The sequence below is a fragment of the Electrophorus electricus genome, chromosome 7 (genome assembly GCF_041902795.1).
Source record: "Electrophorus electricus isolate QZ-2024a chromosome 7, ASM4190279v1, whole genome shotgun sequence".
NCBI classification, from domain to species: Eukaryota; Metazoa; Chordata; class Actinopteri; order Gymnotiformes; family Gymnotidae; genus Electrophorus; species Electrophorus electricus.
In genome coordinates, this window is record NC_137503.1 from 25,763,523 (window position 1) to 25,783,133 (window position 19,611).

At 42.1% G+C, this 19,611-nt stretch overlaps 2 protein-coding genes across 3 annotated transcripts; both read right to left on the reverse strand.

The window, feature by feature from the left end:
• Window positions 1-365: 365 nt before the first annotated feature.
• gpr176 (G protein-coupled receptor 176) lies at window positions 366-11,930 on the reverse strand. Of its 2 annotated transcripts, none has more exons than XM_035524307.2 (4): window positions 11,818-11,930; window positions 10,826-11,089; window positions 6,534-6,786; window positions 366-3,774 (listed from the first exon to the last, which is right to left on the reverse strand). In XM_035524307.2, the coding sequence occupies exons 2-4, from the start codon at window positions 11,064-11,066 to the stop codon at window positions 2,625-2,627; spliced, it is 1,644 nt and encodes a 547-aa protein (XP_035380200.1). In that variant the 5' UTR covers window positions 11,067-11,089; window positions 11,818-11,930; the 3' UTR covers window positions 366-2,624. The 2 variants fall into 2 exon arrangements, with proteins under 2 accessions (XP_035380200.1, XP_026855228.2); XM_026999427.3 differs by having other exon boundaries at window positions 367-3,774; window positions 11,729-11,928.
• A 4,879-nt stretch (window positions 11,931-16,809) lies between these two features.
• On the reverse strand, window positions 16,810-19,408 carry acot20 (acyl-CoA thioesterase 20). The gene is made up of 3 exons (XM_026999710.3): window positions 18,769-19,408; window positions 18,224-18,426; window positions 16,810-18,138 (listed from the first exon to the last, which is right to left on the reverse strand). Exons 1-3 carry the CDS (start codon window positions 19,274-19,276, stop codon window positions 17,563-17,565), a joined length of 1,287 nt encoding a protein of 428 aa, XP_026855511.1. The 5' UTR covers window positions 19,277-19,408; the 3' UTR covers window positions 16,810-17,562.
• Between the last annotated feature and the right edge of the window lie 203 nt (window positions 19,409-19,611).

Below are 19,611 nucleotides of genomic sequence, written 5' to 3' on the forward strand. Positions count from 1 at the left end.
ACTCCATTAGAACATCCATAAGAATACTAATGACTTAACGCCACCAATGCATGAAAACACGACCCCTTTTCACCTTTCTCTTCATCTAAGGTCATTTATTAGTTGTATAGTTCATTAGTTGTTTTATTTACGTGTTTATTTTATCTGAGCATACATTAATAATTAATAATTAGAAGATGAGTATTTTGATAAAAGGTTATTAAAATGTTATTTTTGTTTACTACCTAGAACTGTTCAACAAGTTTTCTCTCTCAAGTAAACAGACAGCAGAGTCAGAAGGTAAAGGCAGTAGTTTAGATTCTCCACAAGCTGCTCACCAAACTCTGCAACAAAGTCAAGGCTTTCGATTTAACTGAGAGGAGCTGCACAGAATGGAAGCCTCTGCGTGTGACGCTGACCGTCAACCGTGCAACGCGACCTCCGTTTACTTCATAACAGACGGGAGCAGGGCGTCCCTCTGCCTGCCCGGTTAACTACGCACGGGCAAAATAGCTGAACTCTCAGGAGTGAATCCGGGCAACAAAACCACTTTATGGTTTCTGGCTGCTGCTAGGAAACACCTGGGGAGATGCTGTGTGGATGCAAGCAGCGGCACTGGGCTCAATGCAGAGGCCTTCACCATGGATATTTGAAGAGAGCCCTTTGATCACATATCTCTGAGATCAAGTCACTCAGAGAACACTGCACTTCCTTTCAGTGACCTGCAATCTAGACCATTTTTTTTTACTCTGCCTGCAGAAACTCAGTAATTGACCTCATATAACACATCAATAGAGCCATTAAAGGAAATACATTAGCACACAGTCCCCCCCATCTGAACTAGTACTGTGAGAAGTGGAGCATAAATACTATAAAAAAAACTGTTCAACACCGGACAGGGTAAACTCACTTTTCAACACTATTCACGGTAAATTCAGCATTTCGCCACCATCTCCGCATCAGGCTCATACGGATTGTCACACAGAAAGTCATCGCAGGGAAAGATTTTTACACACCAAAAGACACGTCATCTCCCCTGACTGCAGCAGACAGTTTGCCTCCTGATGTGGGTGGGGTCAGGAGGCCTCAGAAGAGGAGGGCCAGGCATGACGCACTTCCCCAGAGCACCTGCACCTTTCCCTGCCTCAGCTCAGCTGCCTCATTGCCTCGAGTTACAGTCAAATAAATCATGATGTGTAGGAAAGAACAGCATGAGCCTGAAATGGCAAGCCAGTTATGCAATAGGTCCACATAATATATTGGTTGTTCAGTTTGGATCACCATATTGGGCATTGAAATACAGATACCAGAGATGGCTGTAATTTGAAAATGGGCCATCTGACAAGTTTTTTTTTCATTGTGATCTATAAACATCCTTATCTCAGATGTTCTAGAGAATGTTCTATTGGCTTATTGCATATTCTGCAGCCCATTTTTTAAGGATATAGAATAACTTGCTGCAGTGCGTTTTAAACAGGAGCACTGAACCCATTACGGCCTCCTGTGCCTTCAATCAGGTGGCATGTGTGTTCAGATTGACAAAGTGATTGACACAGAACTTGGGAGTGTTTGGACTTGTAGTCCAGTTCCTTCAGTCCATCCAAAAATGATACATTGTAAGATTTTAGTTGCAGTTTGCTTAGCTCTCACACTCAGAAATTTACAATTGAACCAAAATAAGTTTTAAAAGAGTTACATATAATGCAGGTATGATACAGTCTGTGGTCTTAATGCACTTATTGGGGTTGTGTACACCTGGTGGTATTTTTACCATCTGGAACCACTGCGAGAGGTAGTGAAATGGATAAAAGAGTTGAAACAGCTCCAGAAATTCCTGCGCTGCACATACAGAAGAAGGTACGCTGCACAGAGAAGACGGCTGATTTCTGATGCCTGTACCAAACTTTTTTTTTTTTTTTTTTTGAGTTTTCAAATGCACTCTGTTCTGTCTTGGCGCTTTTAGTGCCACATCTTATAACATCACATCCCGGTTCATTTTGATGCCATTGGTTCGTATTGTAATCATACGTCAAACGAGCCGCACCAGAATTCGTTTAGAAACGGACTGAGACCCACCTAGTCAGGTGAACTTGTTCCACTTATCTGGTTTGCAAGGACGTGTTCACTCTGACTCTGTTGAACCGCACTAACCGCAGCAGGGTTCCTTTTAATTAAACCAAAGTTACCAAGTCTGAACACACCCTAAATGCACCTTTCCAAGCTGGTTCTGGACCATAAGTGTACAATAGCCATGGATCTTTATACAATAACTTCGATGAAAGTAAATCAGTGACACACACACACAGTTTTGGTTTCCCAAGTATACTTGTTAAAACATGATCCCCCAAAAATGTTTTTAGAATGTTTAAAATGTTATTGCTGTACCACAGTTTTATTTACAAAAACAATTTTACTTCCCTACACAATCCATATGACAAATTGTATGCTTTCTACCATTTTCTATAAACGGTCACTTCCCACTCTCTCTTCAGGTACTTTGGAGCCAAAGAAGAGATCAATTCTAACAAATTAGGATATAAACTTATTTTTTAAAAATGGGTAAGATTTGTTTTCATTTTTCAAGACATCCTTGACAGATTTGGTCCCCTTCAAAAGTCCGTCACGCTGGTGGGCGTGTCCAGGTTTCACGGGTCTACAGTGGGAAAGGTGCTGACTTTGTTGTTCCTGCTGATGCGTCTCTCGGGCCGCCCTCTGGGCTGCTTGGTCTGGATCAGCTCCTCTGGGGTGTTGCCCAGAGGAGGGAGGAGTCTTTTCTTGCTGTTTCTGGTCTCGGGCAGCCACTGAGGAGGCAGCTCGAATGGGCCGAAGCCAAACTGGGTGGCGTCTTCGATGTCCGTGGGCGTGGCGGGGGCCACCTGCGAGGACGAGGCGGCACAGGCTTGTATGGGGGAGTGTTTTGTCAGGGGCAGCTCTGCTTCCTTGCCCCCCTTACCTATCATCTGCTGACCTCCTGCCGCCCCTACTGCTCTCCCTCCGCTGCGTTCGTGTGCAAAAGTGGCCGAAGCCACCAGGGGAATTTGGTTCTCCTCCTCCTCTTCCTCCTCCTCGTTTGGCCCGAAGATCTGCTGCTGCCCGATGTTGAACATCTCCAGCAGCTGGCTGCCCGAGCGCTCGGCTGCCTCGGCGGCCAGCGGGCCTGCCTCGGCCGGCCCGACTGCGCCCACCGCGTTCCGCCGGCTGCAACGCCGCTGCAGGCGGCCCAGCACGTCCAGCAGGCAGTGGCGGGCCGAACGGTTCACCGTCACGAACAGCAGCGGGTTGGTGAGCAGCGACACCTTGGGCAGCCAGACGGCGGTCAGCTGCAACCACAGCGATGCCTCGGCGGCGCCAGGCCACGCCCGGTACACCACCAGCGCGGCGTAGGGGATGCTGCAGAGTGCAAAGGCCAGCACCACGGAGAGGAGCGTGGCGTGCAGCTCAGCTTCTCGCTGCGACACGTACGGGATGGAGATGCTGTTCTGGGGCGTTCGCAACGCTGCGATGATCACCTTTTTCTTCTGGCTGGCACTCAGTGCCCGGCGGATCAGCGCCATGGCCAGGAACACAGCTGCCAGGGGTAAGATCACCGTGGTGATGTTATACACAACTATATAAACGAGGTGCCCCAGCGAGTGGCCTTCTGAACAGCTGGACGTAGCGTAGACGTCCATCACATTGGTGACGGCAAACACAGGGATGCTGGCCACCACCGCATGTGCCCATATGTATACAAGTACATCTCTGGATTTGGCGTCTGATATCTTTCTCTCAAGTGGATACAACACAGAGTAGTACCTACAAATAAACAAAAAACCTCAGTTAGCAAGTGAACTCTTCCACTGGCTATTTGAAGGCCGCATGATTTCCGTGATGTGGTGAACAAAAATCACAGAATTAAGGCATAGAAAAAGGATTTTAGTTAAAACAGAAATGTGGAATAAGATGAGATGGAAATGCGGGGAATTGTATCATCCAGAAATGGTAAATTTGTTCTTTTAGCAGCTGCGCTCACTGCACATCCCAACACGCTTCTGTCTTTGTGCACGGGCATCATGGTGTGTGTTGGTTAGCTAGTTGCATGAAATAGTTGAAGAGATAGCTAACTTCAGGTATGCCAATAATGATGAAAAAACTGAAACCTGATTTACGCCTTAAGCGTAAGCCATCTATTCGTGGAATATTTAAATGACCGCTGAACCTGCTCATATGTTGTCTAACTCAAACTAGCACTTATTTTAGGGTATTGTTTACTACACTATTGACTAACAAATTCTAGCATTTATTGTTTATTGCACTTATCATCATCTAAGATAGAGCTTATGTATTCTGCACTTCTAGGCATCAGCATTGATCCCTGTATTTCTACAGTATTCTAGTTCATTGGTATATTGGACTCTAACCTACTATACTGGCTAGGATGTAGTCTATGAGTAAATGACAAAGCACTTTTGTAAGTCGCTCTGGATAAGAGCATCTGCTAAATGCTGTAGCATATCACTACTCCTTTGGCACACTGGATTTTCGACACCAGATGTGACTTACGGCAGTAGTGCTCGTGCAGAGGGACACAATGAAAAATATTCATGCAGTGAATATATATATATATATATATATATATATATATATATATATATATATATATATATATATATATATATATGAGATCTGGGGGTGTTTCTGCAAGGCTGGATTCGGGCAGATTTGTCTTTGCGAAGGACACATGAATTAAGCCACTTACAAAACTGTGCTGGAAGAAAACTTGCTTCCTTCTGCTCTGACAATGTTCCCCAACTATAATGATTGTATTTTTCAACAGGACAATGCTCCATGTCACACAGCCAGGCCAATCAAAGTGTGGATGGGGGACCACCAGATCAAGACCCTATCATGGCCAGCCCAATCTCCAGATCTGAACCCCATTGAAAACCCCATGTGATCAAGAGGAAGATGGATAATTACAAGCCATCAAACAAAGCCGAGTTTCTGGAATTTCTGTGCCAGAAGTGGTGTAAAGTTACCCAACAGCAATGTGAAAGACTGGTGGAAAGCATGCCAAGACGCATGAAAGCTGTGATTAAAAATCAGGGTTATTCCACCAAATATTGATTTCTTGACTCATCCCAAGTTGAAATATTAGTACTGTGTTGTTTATAAATGAATATGAGCATGTTTTCTTTTCATTATTTGTGGTCTGAAATCTCTGTAACTGTTTTGTTATTTCGACCATTAGTCATTTTTATATATAAAAAACATGCTCTAAAATGCAATATTTTTATTTGCAATTTGGAAGAAATGTTGCCAGTAGTTTATAGAATAAAACAAAATTGCTCAGCCTGGTCAAACACACACCCAGCAATTGTAAAACTAGAGAAACTGATCATTTTGTAGTGGTCTCTTTTTTTCCGGAGCTGTACTCCCATGGTGACAGTCGCTAACTCAGTAACTGCATTTGTCCTGTATGGTTTAATTAAAAAAAACTGCATCTGTTCTGAGACACTTTGTCATAGTTTTCCTTTGAAAATGTCCAGATACTGGTAAATAGTATGCTCATTCTCTTCTAGACCTCTGCCGAGGTTTGTGTTAAAGCAACTGAGTAAAAATATACTCCTGGTAACTTGTTAATAATTTAGGCCTATAGTAAAAACTTGTTTAATTTTTAATGTAGATGTATCAAAGCTGTTATAAATGCTCGGTTTGTAATACAAGTTATGCACTTAATAATGACAGCTAAACTGATTGTCAGTTAACAGTCACAGTTTTTAGTTACAAAGGGCCTTGGCAAGCTCACAAACTTTACTTTCTAGTTGGAGTTTCTTAAAGGAAAAACTGTTAAAAACCTAAAACTCCAAATGAAAAAAAAAAATCAGAAAAAAACAAAAATGGGGAAAAAAAATTAAATTCAATTTTGGAAATAATAAAATGGATTTTATAAGGCCCCACTATTTAAGACATGAAAGGCGATTGCTCTGACCACACCCCTTCTGTAGCCGAGCTTCACGGCAGGGCCACCCTGGAGCATCCTCAGCTCAGAGCGGGAAAGGTTGACCCAAAGCTCTGTGTCTATAAGAGCTACTCATCCTTCGGCCCCGTTTCTAGCATCACAGTCAGAGTCACGCCGCCCTGCTGTCTGGCTGAGAGGGCTCGCTCCTGTGTTCACTCCTGTGTTGCGCTGGCTTGTTAGAGCCTCTAGGTGTGTGACAGCAACTTCAGGGAGGCAGAGAGAGGCCTTTCTGTGCATCATGCATGTCCTGAGAGCTGAAACTGAATTTGGCTTATTGTGCTAGAATTAAGTGACTAAATGTAATTGTTACATACTGCTGCTGTTGCCTTTCTCTTGCTCTGTGTGTGTGTGTGTGTGTGTTTGTGTGTGTGTATTTTGTTGTAGAAGAAACCTTGGCAGCTCATGACAGGAGAAAAACTCCCTCAAGACCCAAGAAAATGAATTATTCAGAGGACTGCCAGAGGCCTGTGGCTGAGGTGTGTTTCTGTGGAAGCGATAGCTAGCGATTGAATCGGCAGGACACAGCAGGCAGGCTGCGCCGCGGGCCTGGCACCTGTCCAGAGCGATGGCCGCGAAGCTCAGCATGGTGGCAGAGCAGAAGAGCCTGTGCAGGAACTTGAGAGCCTTGCAGAGCAGGGGCGTGCGCATCCACGGGCAGCAGCGCGGACTGGCGCTTAGCAGCAGGTCGAAGGGCACGCACACCAGTCCCGCACAGATGCCAGAGCAAGCCAGGTTCTTCAGGAAGCGGCCGGTGACCGACTTGAAAACACTGGTGCGGCAGGTGCACCACAGCATGGCCACATTGCCTGCAGGGGAAAGGGGAGGGGTGAGACAGCACCCAGGTGGGCTCGCCCATATTTTTTTCCAAACATTTGTATACAGTAGAGAAGTGGGTGATGTCCAATAAATAGAAAGCAAATTAGCCGTGCAAGTGTCACACCAACTCAGACCCTAATTGGTTAGGATGTAGATTTCTACACAATAGTCTGTTGCAGTCACCATATGTGGTCGGCTGTTTAACCTGTTTTTTAGAGATTATTTTAGTCAGACACTGTGAGACAATTGCATGGGTTTTCTGTGGATTGTGGATGGTATTTCTTCCTACATACATCCGCACAAACATGCACACACTCATAAGCACAAGACCATCCCCCAGCCCTGAATGCTCCTAGAGTCAAGGTGAACCCTATTTACAGCATACTACTGCCGGGAGCTGTCACGCGAGGTATGCATCCACATCATTTCAAGGCAAATGCCAGAGAACATGTTCTTGTTTATCCTGTTTATGCTTCCTGTTTATCAGGTTCATTTGGTACAGACAGCAAACTACTAGTTTCCAAACCCTTCAACCAATTCATCTCAATACTTTCATTTGTTGTCTGATTACCTGTTAGCCTTATGTAATTTTGTTTGTTCATTTTGGGGGGAGGGTTTGTGTCTGTGTGTGTGTGTGTGTGTGTGTGTGGAGGGGGGGGGTTGTGTAAAGCATGCAATTCATGTTGATGTCACCTTCACACTAATGTCACAATTTCATCAAATCTATTTGCCTTCTAAGCAGACCCTGAAGTTGAGGGGAATGAGGTGAGCAGAGCACAAAAGTGACAGCTCCTCTACAATAGTGTCCCCCTTTCCCACTGCATGCCTACCTCCCCCTCCCCTCGTCCCCCACACCCTGAGACTCTCCTCCCCTGAAGGGTCTTATGGCCTGTTCACAGCACCTGGTCTCACTCTACTCCTCCTAGAGTCTGCAGTGTCCCCATCCACCCACAACCATTTTGTGGGTTTTCAGCTACAAATACAACCTATATACTGTCGGTTATAGTGGCTTCTTTTTATGCAAAATGCCTCATAGACCTTGTATCTCCACCACCCCTTTCTTCACTAATATTTACCAAACTGGGGATTTTCCATATGGAAGAGCTATTTGCAAAACAGGAAAAATAAATCAATAAAAAAACACCCAATAATTAAATAAAACACAGTAGAGGTTCTGTGTAAGGGTGGTGAGTCACATCACTGACATCGTGTGATCATATTTCCTGTACCTTTCATCCCACAACATTTACATTTTCATTTACATTTACGGAAGTCGCTCTTATCAAGCGCAACTTACAAATGTGCTTTGTCATTTACTCATAGAATGTATCCTAGCCAGTACAGTAGGTTAGAGTTCAAGGTACCACTGAACTAGAATACTGTTAAAATACAGGGATCAATGCTGATGCCTTGAAGTGCAAAACATGTAGAAGCTCTCAGACCACGATACGTGCAATAACAAACAACATCCTACAATAAGTACTAGAGAATTACTCAACATAGGGGCACTGACAGTATTCTTAATCCAAAAGTATACGATGCACTATGCTCTAAAGCAGCAGTTTAGATTCAAACCCCAGTTTATCAAATTCTCACACATATTAGCCTGTTGTACAAAAAAGACTATAACTAGAAAAGACTAGTTTCACTGGACTGCCATCCACAGATCAACATCTGAAACACAGGGAAATCTGTGGGAAGGAAGCATAGATTGGTCTTTTGGCTAACTACTGAGAAAAATACTTTGTTAGCTTCAACCTCAGCAAACTATAGGCCTAAATGTTAAACATTAAAGCTCTTAGGATCTCATTTCACGTGCATTTCAGCAAATGGGAGGCAGCCTCTTATATAAAAAGACATTACACTTGAGAAAGTAACAATTTTATTGTTGAGATGTTAAAATATGTTAAAAGATGTTTCATGCTATACAACTAGCTAGCTAATAAATACACGTCTAACGAATAGCTATATCCCTGACTTGCTTACCTTATGGAATAGTGTTGGGTATTTTAGCTTATTTAATCACATATCTTACATATGTGCACCTCTTGCTCTGCTGGAACTATGGTTATGGTGAGGGAGCACATAATAAGACTAACATGTGCGTGTAACAAGACAGAGGGCAGCAGGATGTAAACGCTACCAAATAAAGATGCTGACAAGACTAAAAGATTCGAGGAACAAAAGGAAGGGCAAATGACACAACAAGGAATAGACACACGGTCACATACACACAACACTAACCAAAGAACGCAACAAAGCACAGGGGGAGACGAAGAATGAGCACCTGGGAACGATTACCAGATAGGAGTACAGACACGATTCAGGTGAGATGCAAGACAGGGGAGTAGAACAGGGGAGGAGCCAAGAACCAAAACAAACAAAAGCACATGGCAAAGGAGGAACATGGAGACAAAGATCCACTAAACCAAGACAGAAAGAGGTAACCCAGGGGATTCACTATGACGGTGCTGAGGGTCATTGTGAACTCATCTGTAAAGGGAGTAAAGATTTTACATTTTGCTTTTAATTTTGCTGTGCATTGAACGCTATCTGGAAAAATAGCATTGGTAGAGAGTGAAGAGGTTTTTTTTTCTAGTGAATTGGACACAACTCAGGTTATACATCAACTGGCAGATCCTCATAAAACAGCTGCACTGTCAGTCACACCACATAAAATAAAGAAGAAATTGCTTTCCTGAACTGCCTGAAAGGACACTAATTCAGTGCAGATGGATCAGCTGCGTACACACAACTCAGGCTGTACTGGATAATCAGGCATGTGACTCCTACTTTGTGCAACAGCTGAACTGAACTTCAGAAATACACTTATGTGAACAGCATTATAACAGAACCTTTTAAACAAATTACTCGCAAATGTGTGTATAAATCAGTCTCCAACTAAAGCGCTACTATCCAGTACAGGACTAATGCTAAAGCAAAACGAGCAAAAAAGCAGACCATTAGTAATAGCCAGGAACGGGATCAATGCTGTAGGTGCTTAATTGATTGCCAGCAGGAACTTATTACCAGTTTCCAGCTCTACAGCTAAACACACAAGGTCCATGTCCAGTCACCCAGCAAGCAGACTTGCTTTCTGTTCAGCATTAACATAGTGTTGGTTATCACCATAATTTGTGGCTGCCCTGTAGTCAAGAAGAGGTTAAACCATGGCAGGTGTGACCTTGGCGTTATGTAAATTCTTATCACCTTTCCAGCCATCGCTGCTGGCAAAAAACTTTTATAGTTATTCTTTAGAAATTATTCTTAATTCGAGACTAAGCAAACATCATGAAGACCATACTGATTGTTTGCAACCGCCAACTGCTTACTCTCCTCTGATGTATGACTGTGAGTGCAGCCAGATCGGAGCAAGAAAGAGAATATTTATTTTTGCTTAATACCTTTTAAGGTGCATAAACCACATTTCTTGTATAAAACGTTTATTGGTATTTATGTATGGGGTTCTTAAACATTTCTTAGGAAGCTATGTGCGCTGTAAACCATCAAATGCTACGATAAGTGCATTCATTTTTGTAATCCTGTCAAAATTAAGTAAATCTTATATTTTTTCTTCGTTAAAAAATATTAGATCACTGTTTGAACACTAACAAATGGTCTATGCATGAATTCTGAGAGAAGGCCTCAGTTCAGTGCTTAAAAGTCGACTCTACCAGAAAGAAAGGTCATCACTGCAAGCAGCGTGCTGTTAACCTAAAAGTCAGTATTGAACTGAAATGCTGTTCTGACTGCATTACGCTGTCATCAGTAATTAAAACTGAAACCAACGTGTGCTTGTATACGACGGCCATCTCATGAGGTCTGATATTTAAAACATTTCTATTTATGCAGCCCCTAATCCGCACATTTCCACTTTTCAGTAATAAGAAGCGCATAAACGACTGGATTTGTTATTACGTAGTCTATCCATTCAGCACTGATTACTTTTACTTGGGTACAAAAACCTGGTAATAGTTAAGCATAAACCTACTCAATTAGCAATGATCAATTCCATGGATGCCGACTCACCTATGAGAGAACCAACGAGGACGAAAACTTGAACGCTGATGGCGAAGTCTCGGTATGCTTTCTCCTGGCTGTAGAGCAGCTTCTCCACATGTGCTGTGTCGTCCTGCTTCGCATCACCCCACAGACCCATTTCAGACGTCGTGTTTGGGAAATCAAGGTAGAGACTCGAAGCAGTAGAATTTGGAGTCACGTTATCGGCGAGAAAACCCCAGCCGTCCGAGTCCCTCACATCCATGTTCATTCACTCCTAGTGGACGTCTACATCTATATCAAAGACATTACCGGTTGGACTGACGGAGAACAAGGCGGTATTATATTTCTGAACATTTAAAAGACCAAGTCTCCAGTTTATGGGGGGACAGGCGACATATGAGAAAGCGCGTAACGTTATGGAAAAACCTCGATTCACGTGTATCAAATGTCCGTGTTTAAGTGGCATGTTGCCGTTTGCTTAGAATGTATATTACGATGCCATTTCCCCACTAAACATCTGGATCTATGCAACAGCAGCAGAATAGCATTTGCTGTTTGTCGGGGCAATGGCATCAGACCATTAGGGCATCATATTTGTATCTACTGATGGGAACAGATAACATTAAAGCATATGAGTGTCAATCGGGCTCTAATAGCCGGCTGCCCCAGTCAACTTCCCGTCCTGAAAAAAAACCATATTAAAATATTACGCTACTATAAAGTACACGCAAAACTATAATTCAAAATATGCAGCCAAGTGTAAGCTAGCAACATTTATGTCGGCTAAATGACAAATTTCGCTCGAACGGCATGCTTTTGTCCATACATAAAATTATTACTCTGTTTTGTTTCTTTTAAAAATTTAAATATTTGCAATCAGTTCAGACTGAACTGCCAAATGCTTACGGGGCTTGAAAATTCAAATCCTACCTTTCCATTTAGAACGATGCAATGCAACAGGATACCAGATATGTGTCTATTAGCTAGGCACCATGCTCCGGTAGAAAGTGCTGTTTTACCTAAATTGAAAAGACGTACTCAAACCTCTGCACATAAAGCGCTGGATCACTTGTAGCCTACACGGTGCCTTTAGGAGGACTGATGAGAACCAAGCAGTCGAGACCGAACCACGCCTCCTCGTTGGAGCTCTGTCAGAGATGACACCCTTTTCAGCCCAGGTATCATGGGGAACACTACGAGCAGCAACATCCACGCATGGAAGCCGATGCTAGACAAAAACATAATTGCTCGCACTGAAAAAGTACGTTATATCTAAATGAGCTCATGCATTAAGTCCAAATTGCTATAGGCTTTTGGGGAAAAGGGAAACTGTACTCAATGAATTAATCAACCTGCCGGGAATAATGAATATTTCTGAGAATGGCCTATGTGGTGAACATGTTGCAGGCTTTAGAAATTCCTTATTGAGTGCCTAAATTCCTTCAGAGACAGAGGAGGCCCTGGTGCTGACCAGTTACCACTGACCTCTGCGACTAGAGTTAATAATCTTTTTATGTGAAGTTTCACAGAGCTACATTTAAGCTTTTATTTACATTCGCACTGCAGCATAAGTCTACTCAGCCACTACTAACTGATTTAAACTATATTTATTCTGTTTATTTTTGAAAGAGAATGCAAATGTGCATTTGTAAGATGTAGAAACAGTGGAGAATGAAGTTGTTGGGGGTTTTTTTCAAAATGTAGTGCAACTACAATTTCTAAACAAAAAGAGATCTTTGCAAACACTACTTAAGTATGCACTCCAGTAACCTACTTTCCTCTATTGTTATTGAGGATATATATTGTATAGTATTTACTTTGACAGTTCTACTGGTAGTGGCAGAGTGAATCAACACACAGAAGAGACAGCAAATGGATAAAATAGTTTTTAGGGACTAAAAAAGCACTCCAGCTCACATGAAAGGCAGAAGGTCCATTAAAAACACAAAAAGAATAGCTTGAAGAAGCCAACAATCCACCATTTCTTCTATATTCACTGCCAGATTAGGTGATTGCGGGGACAGCTGATAACCATCTGATTTTGGGCTTCAAAAGCCTTTTGTTTGCTTTACATTTACAGTATTTTGGCAGATCCTGTTATCCATAGCACCTTACATATTACTAGCATGACAATTATTTGTGTGCTCCCTGGGAAATGAAGCTACCGATGAGCTACAGATGGTGAGCTACAGATGAGCTACAGATCTGTCAGGGATCTGCTTGTTTTGCTTATTGTCCTGCTACAAGTCGAGGCAACACCCAATGAGATTTGGACCATGTGTGATTGTATTTGAAAAATTAATGTGCTCCTGTAATTCACCATGCGGCTGCTGTCAGCTGCCATATCAAGAGTCGATTCCTCTAACTGACACAGAATGAACACGCCTCCATCATATTTCACAGATGAGCAGTTCCTTCTTTCCTCCACATCTCCCTTTTTCCATCACGTGGTACATATTTACCTCGTTTGTCCAGATTTTTCCCAGAACTCTACAGGCTGTTCTATGTAGTTTTAGCAAAACAGTAGGTTTATCATTGGACAGCATCTTGTGGTGAGCCCTCCAACATTATGCTGGTGTGTTTCTCCCTTTACAGCAGTCTTTGACTTATCAATACCCATGACATGAACAGTGACAAATGGTTTTCTTCATGATTAACAGTACTCTTCAGTTAGCCGATATTGTGGTGTACCAGATTCTATACTCCTGCTGACATAACCAATGTATTCTTCACATCACCTTCAAGATTCTAGGTAGTATTCATTGCGATATGAATGTAAGTCATTGTGGATAATTGGTAGTAGCTCAATGAGAGGCAAAGCTCCATCTCTGGTAATCAGTAAAGGAAGTCTTCTCAGCTTCCTCAAGAGTCCTGCTTATGCAAACTGACCTCTCAAGAGGATTCTCAACCTCAGGAGAGCAGGAATCATTGCTAAAAGAGGACTTGTAGATAAGCACACTCATATCTCAGCAGTCTTGACAAAATACACATATAGATATGAAAAACCAAAATGTAACAATGCTTCTTGACCATATTCAATCATATTGTTTGTGTTCATGAGGCATCATAGAAGCCTATATGACAAAACTTACATGAAACATATCCGGCCATTAAATGCTGAAAACTAACACACTACAGATAACTTTACACTAGCAGATTGGCTTAGACTACAGTTTATCAGTTTAGCGCCGTTGCTCCACCACATGCTCTTTGTTTATGTTTCTACCTGCCTGTGTGCGTTCGTTGTTGTTCTCCCTGGCTCTGCCTCTACTCATGCCAGTTCCTTTCCCAAATACATCCACTTGTTCCTTATTGCATCTCATTCCCCTTGTGTGTTTAGTCCTCCCTGTCTGTGTGGTCATGGTCGTTTGTTATCTTTATGAAACTGTTCATGTTTGTACATTACTTAAATTTCGTATGAAATACCTTGGTTTGTGCCTGCACCTTGCCTTTTATCCCCACACCACATATTGTGGCAGTACGTATGACCCAACCAAGGATGCAGTGAGGGCTGGCTAAGGGAGCCCTGTTTTGGATGGACTTGCCCAATGACACCGAGCAGGCTCAGGAGAGGAAGAGGCTCACAGCAGAGCTCACATCATCTGGCAGATAGGCTGGACCAGTTTGTTGGAAGAGACACCACTGGTTGGGGAGAGCACAGGTTTGCGTGCTTTCCTGCAGACGTAGCAACACTACTGGGCAGGTATAGGCGTGTCTGCCCCACGCGAGAATCGCGCCTCTGGGGAAGCAGGAGGATGGCCGGAGGAGAGACGCTCCAGCCTGCTGCCTCCTGCGAGCGGTCCAGCCAAGGAGGTCAAGGCCATGCTGTAGACACCGTGGGAATAAAGATCATTCCAAACCAGAACCCAAGTTTCCAGCTATCCCCACCCTGGTGGCCAGGGTCTCCTTGTGCTTGCCAGAGTGGGCCTCTGTTCTCCAAGTGGGCCTCTGTTCCTTGCTAACCTTTCCTTGCGGCACCTGTGCTCATAGCCCTCATCTATTTAGTCCTCCCTGTCTGAGTGGTCACAGTCATTCATTGTCTTTACGTGACTCTTCATGCATAAACATTGCTTTTGTTTAATATTAAACACCTTTGTAGCCTCTGAAGTTGTCATAGCATAACTTTATTCACTCAGTAGAACTGAGTAGTCCACATGCTGTAACAGGGAGTCACGGGGTATGGGGAAGATAGGTGATGTCAATGTATCTGTCATCTGCCTAACCACAGAGACCCTGAGACTTCCTGCAGAGGCAACATGAGAAATGTCAACCAAAAAATGTATTTCTGTATCACAAGGGATTCAACAAGAAGGTATCTTCCTTTCCATAGAGCTGCAACTGCAGTGTAAAAACAGACTGCATGGGATTTACCTTTCATAGTCTCATTGCAAGCACCTTCTTAGACATAAGGTGTAAAATCCTTGATAGATGATGAAGGAATCTCAAAAACACAACTGCATGCAGCAAGTCAGCTCACTTCAAAATCAGCTTCATACATCACCACCAAGCTCTAGTTTTGCATGCATGCTTCTTTCCCATTAGTCATTGCACCAACCACAAGCTCTATCTCAGCCACAACAGGTACTGATGCACTCACTGAAATATGCAATAAAATGTCCCTAGGACCATGTCCAATTAGCACACCTCCTGGGAATCACTGCTTCATCCATAACCTCACAAGGTTTTTTAAAGGTAGAATAGTGAGCCAAAGAAACACTTCTATTTTTACTGCTACTAGAAATACTTTTTTTTTTTTCAAAGTTATTGCGTCAAAAGAGTTCTTCAGCGCCTGGAAAATGCAGCAGCACTGTATTTATTTTCCCTGCATGGCAGAGAAGTCACATAGAAACTCAAATGCCTCCATAAATAATTGGATTTTCCTAATGATTAAGTCAGTAGAAGTAAAGTGGAATTCACTGTTCTACATGTTGGAGGCATGTTGGAAATTGTAGGGAAGAAACATAGTGAATGGAGAAAAACCTACAAATATGGAACGAATTCAAACTGAGGTTGTGGGACATATTAGACATGTTAAGACTGTTAAGACATATTAGACTTGGTGTAAATTTCCAATTTTCAAAAATAGTGATTTTTGTTAAAATATTTTTTTAAAAATCATCAATGCTTACAAAGAGCAGTCAAGACCTTTGGCTCTCAGCACAACCTTTCATATCAAGTAATGAGCCAAGTGAGCCAAGTGTCAACTACAAAATGACAAATATCAACAAATTAATAATATTAATAAGAATATCAAAGTGTTAAGTCCACCATTTCAGCTAAATCATTTTTCATGGTGGATGACAACAGATGACAACAGAACGTTTTTAAGGATGGGTGTAGTTGTAAGATATTGTCAGGATCATTTTGTGGATTTACATGTGGATTTATGAAATTTGGCAGATGCTCTTATCTAGAACAACTTATAAAAAAGTGTTATTGTCAAGTCTAACAAAATTTATCCTTAATGAAGGTACATCTAGCCCTATAGCCATCTAAAGTTTCCAATAAGCTAACTTGCTGCTAGAGTCAGGAGTCAGTAAGATAGAAATTTGTACACAGCAGTTGTTGTTTTTTTTTTTTTTTTGAAGTGGCATAAAATCAGTTAGTCCATTAGTGTTTATTTAAAGGGCCCATATCTTACAGTTTTCATTAATAATTTTCCTTGATGTTCATTTGTGTGTGTTTGTTTTAAAAACAGCTACAATTTATTTTTAGCAACCTTTTTACAATCTTCTTTAACCCTCAGAATGTTTCAGTTACTGCATTTTTAATACAAATGTGCTCTTCTGATTGTCTGCCTATGTTGTCCCTCATTCAAAAAGAAAGCATAGCTGAAATATGTCTGAGAACTCCAATATGAGTGGGTGGGTGTATATATATTTGATTTGATTTTTGATTTGTGCTCATGACATTCGAGAAACAGTGATTTTAAAACAGGATGTTCATGCAACTTAGATTTTATATGTGGAATGTATGGACTGGGAGAGTGAATGATTTTGAAACTAACCATATTTATACATTAAACATAATTTCTTTATTTCAATAAAGCAAGTGAAATTCAGTTTTCCATAATAGGGCCCCTTTATTTACTCTCTGAAAAAGTGGTCCTTCAGTCTTTTCTTTGAAAATAGGAAAAAACTATTAAAATAAAATGTTACCATTTGCACCTTTGTACAAAGAAATATTTTGAAACAGACCTAAAATATGTAGGTTTATTAACAAGACATTGAGTTCCAAATATGATAGTTCTTAAGCAGAACAGATTTGAATCCTATAACTGGGCAAAATAAACTCCATTTGCAGTGATAAAGAGAACCCTTACTTTAACCCCACTTGTGTGAACAGTGCCAAGTATGGGAGAAATTGGGCTTGCTCAGTCAACTGATGATAGCCTTACTCCTGCCATGACACCAAATCTATGTTTTCCATGCATATAACAATCTTCCAAAGATGAATTTAATCTGAACAAATAAGCACATAATATTCAAGCACACTATTGCTAAATATGCAAATGCTGAAGGAAGCAACTGCTAGCAACCAACCAGATTGACATGATGCTCCCCTGCTGGTAGACTCCTGTATTGACTAAGCACATGACTTGTGTTTATATTTTGATCATGTGTTTGTCTCACGTTCATTGCGTGTATCCCATGTGGTGTGTGTCTTCCTCACTGGCATCAGAAAGTATGGAGACTGACAGGACCGAGTGTATCAGATTGTAAGCACACTCTTTAGGAGAATACTACATCCTGACTTTCCAGAATTTATTTAAGTGATTTTTTGAAAAATTCCAGGATTCTACCCCATGCATCCACCTCTGCATGTGCATGAACCTTTGGCTCCCCTCCAAAAGCAACCACTTGACCCACCGCTGCATGGATCCCCGAGGGGTAATGAGGCATGTATGGCACTTGCACATAGTGCCCTGCCTTTGGATAGCTCACCATCTCATAGTCTGTCTTTCCATGTGCTCTGAGCCTACTACAAGCCATCTCTGCAAAGTAGACACTGTTCCAGTTCCTGTCGTCTTCTGAGACTATGAACAGAAACTTGCTGCTTGCACGCTCAATAGGGATGACGGTGGCAAGGTTCTCCTTCTCCATGGGGTCTTTAACAGCATCTCGGATGTCCAGAATTCCTGATTTCATTATGGTTATCTTTGCAGTATTGGCCAAAAGAGGTGGGATGACCATGTCTTTGTAGTGGAGTGGGAACAAGACATTGGCATTGCAACCATTGATACAGACAGTGGCTTTCACATTGGTCAAGAATGATGCCATTGATAGAGCTAGATCCCCACTCTTTGAGAATGACAATATGCCTACTCCAGTTTGTTGCACCTGTGGAGAGATAGAAAGAGTGAGGCTTGCAACAGTCCATTTAAACGGATCAGTTTAAGTCACTAAAATGCCTAATTCTGCTGACCTTAGGTTGCGTCTGCAGGAATGCAATGGCTTCTTCAAAGTACTCCAGGTGAACCTCATCAACCTTTTTCCTCGCATCCTGGTAGCCAAAAATAGCCAGGGCCAACACCACAAATCCCCTGTTTGCCAGAAGAGCTGCTTGTGGCTCAGATGCGATTCCTCCCAAAGTAATCAGAATTATAATTCCAGGGAATGGGCCATCTCCTGCAAAAGACATGTAATACTGTCATTCTCTGTAAAATACAATCAAGGCAAACTTGGCAATATGATTTTAGGCAAAACACTGAAAAGAGAATTGTACTACAGCAGAGATGTAAAAGTCTCAAGAAGTCTCTAATTTTGTATCACACCAGTGATTTAAATAACTTAAGTAACTGACATTTTGGATTTGATATTTAGTAAACTCCAGAGGACTGGAAAAAAATCCATGAGTATATAATGTCTGAAATGCCTTTCGCAGGCCTAGAATTTAAAAGCTAACAGGAGAAATTCCAAATAAAGCTGACAGAACTGAAAGTTAACTAGCTAGCTAGCTAGCCTACTTACCAGGGGGTACGAAAAGGGTTCCCTTTAACCTGCCACCCCGTATAGGAACTCTTCGCACACCCTCAGCTAGCAAAACCCTTTCGTTTGTCTCTTTGGCGAGGATTTCGCCACCGCTGGAAGCCTGTATTTCAACCGAAATGGGTTTTGAGGCGTCTATAATCGTCAGGTTTTTGTGGGGAACCTCTGGCTGCATAGACCAAAATAATCCCATCGGCTCAACACCTGTGTAAGTACCGCCTATGGAAGAATGCCGCACTACGTCAATTTCTCCGTTCCCGTCTGCCTGGTAGGTGGCAGAAGCCCTAAACACCACGTCTTTGGCATCCCTGTGTTTAGACTGGAGCTCGACGCGCTGTTGCGGAGCCAGGCCGACCATTTTAATCTGAACTGATTCATCAAAAAAACAGCTGGTAGGTAGAATTCGCAGCCGGACTCCAGAATCGGAATACGTCCTCGCGATAAAATATCTAGCTAAAAGTTTATTTAGAGGTCTGAATAGCATCAGCATGTTGTATTAGACCCCGCAGTTTCCTTCGGAATCACTAAATTGTTCTTAACGTATCGACACGAGGTTGCCAAATATGTATGAACAAATCGAAAAGTAGAGGCAACAGATCATGTCCTTGAGTGACCGAGTCCACTTTGCTAAGCGGAAGTGTGTCGTAAACGGCCAAGTAGCAGTTGATTAAAAAAGCACGTTCCTAGAAATATTTAGTGTTAATTTTGATTAAAAATAAAGGCAAATTATAACTTTACTAACGCTGTTTTTATGACGCTAACCACATACATTGGGCATAACTTTATGTGAAGATTGCAAATGACCTAGTTAGACTAGTTAACTAC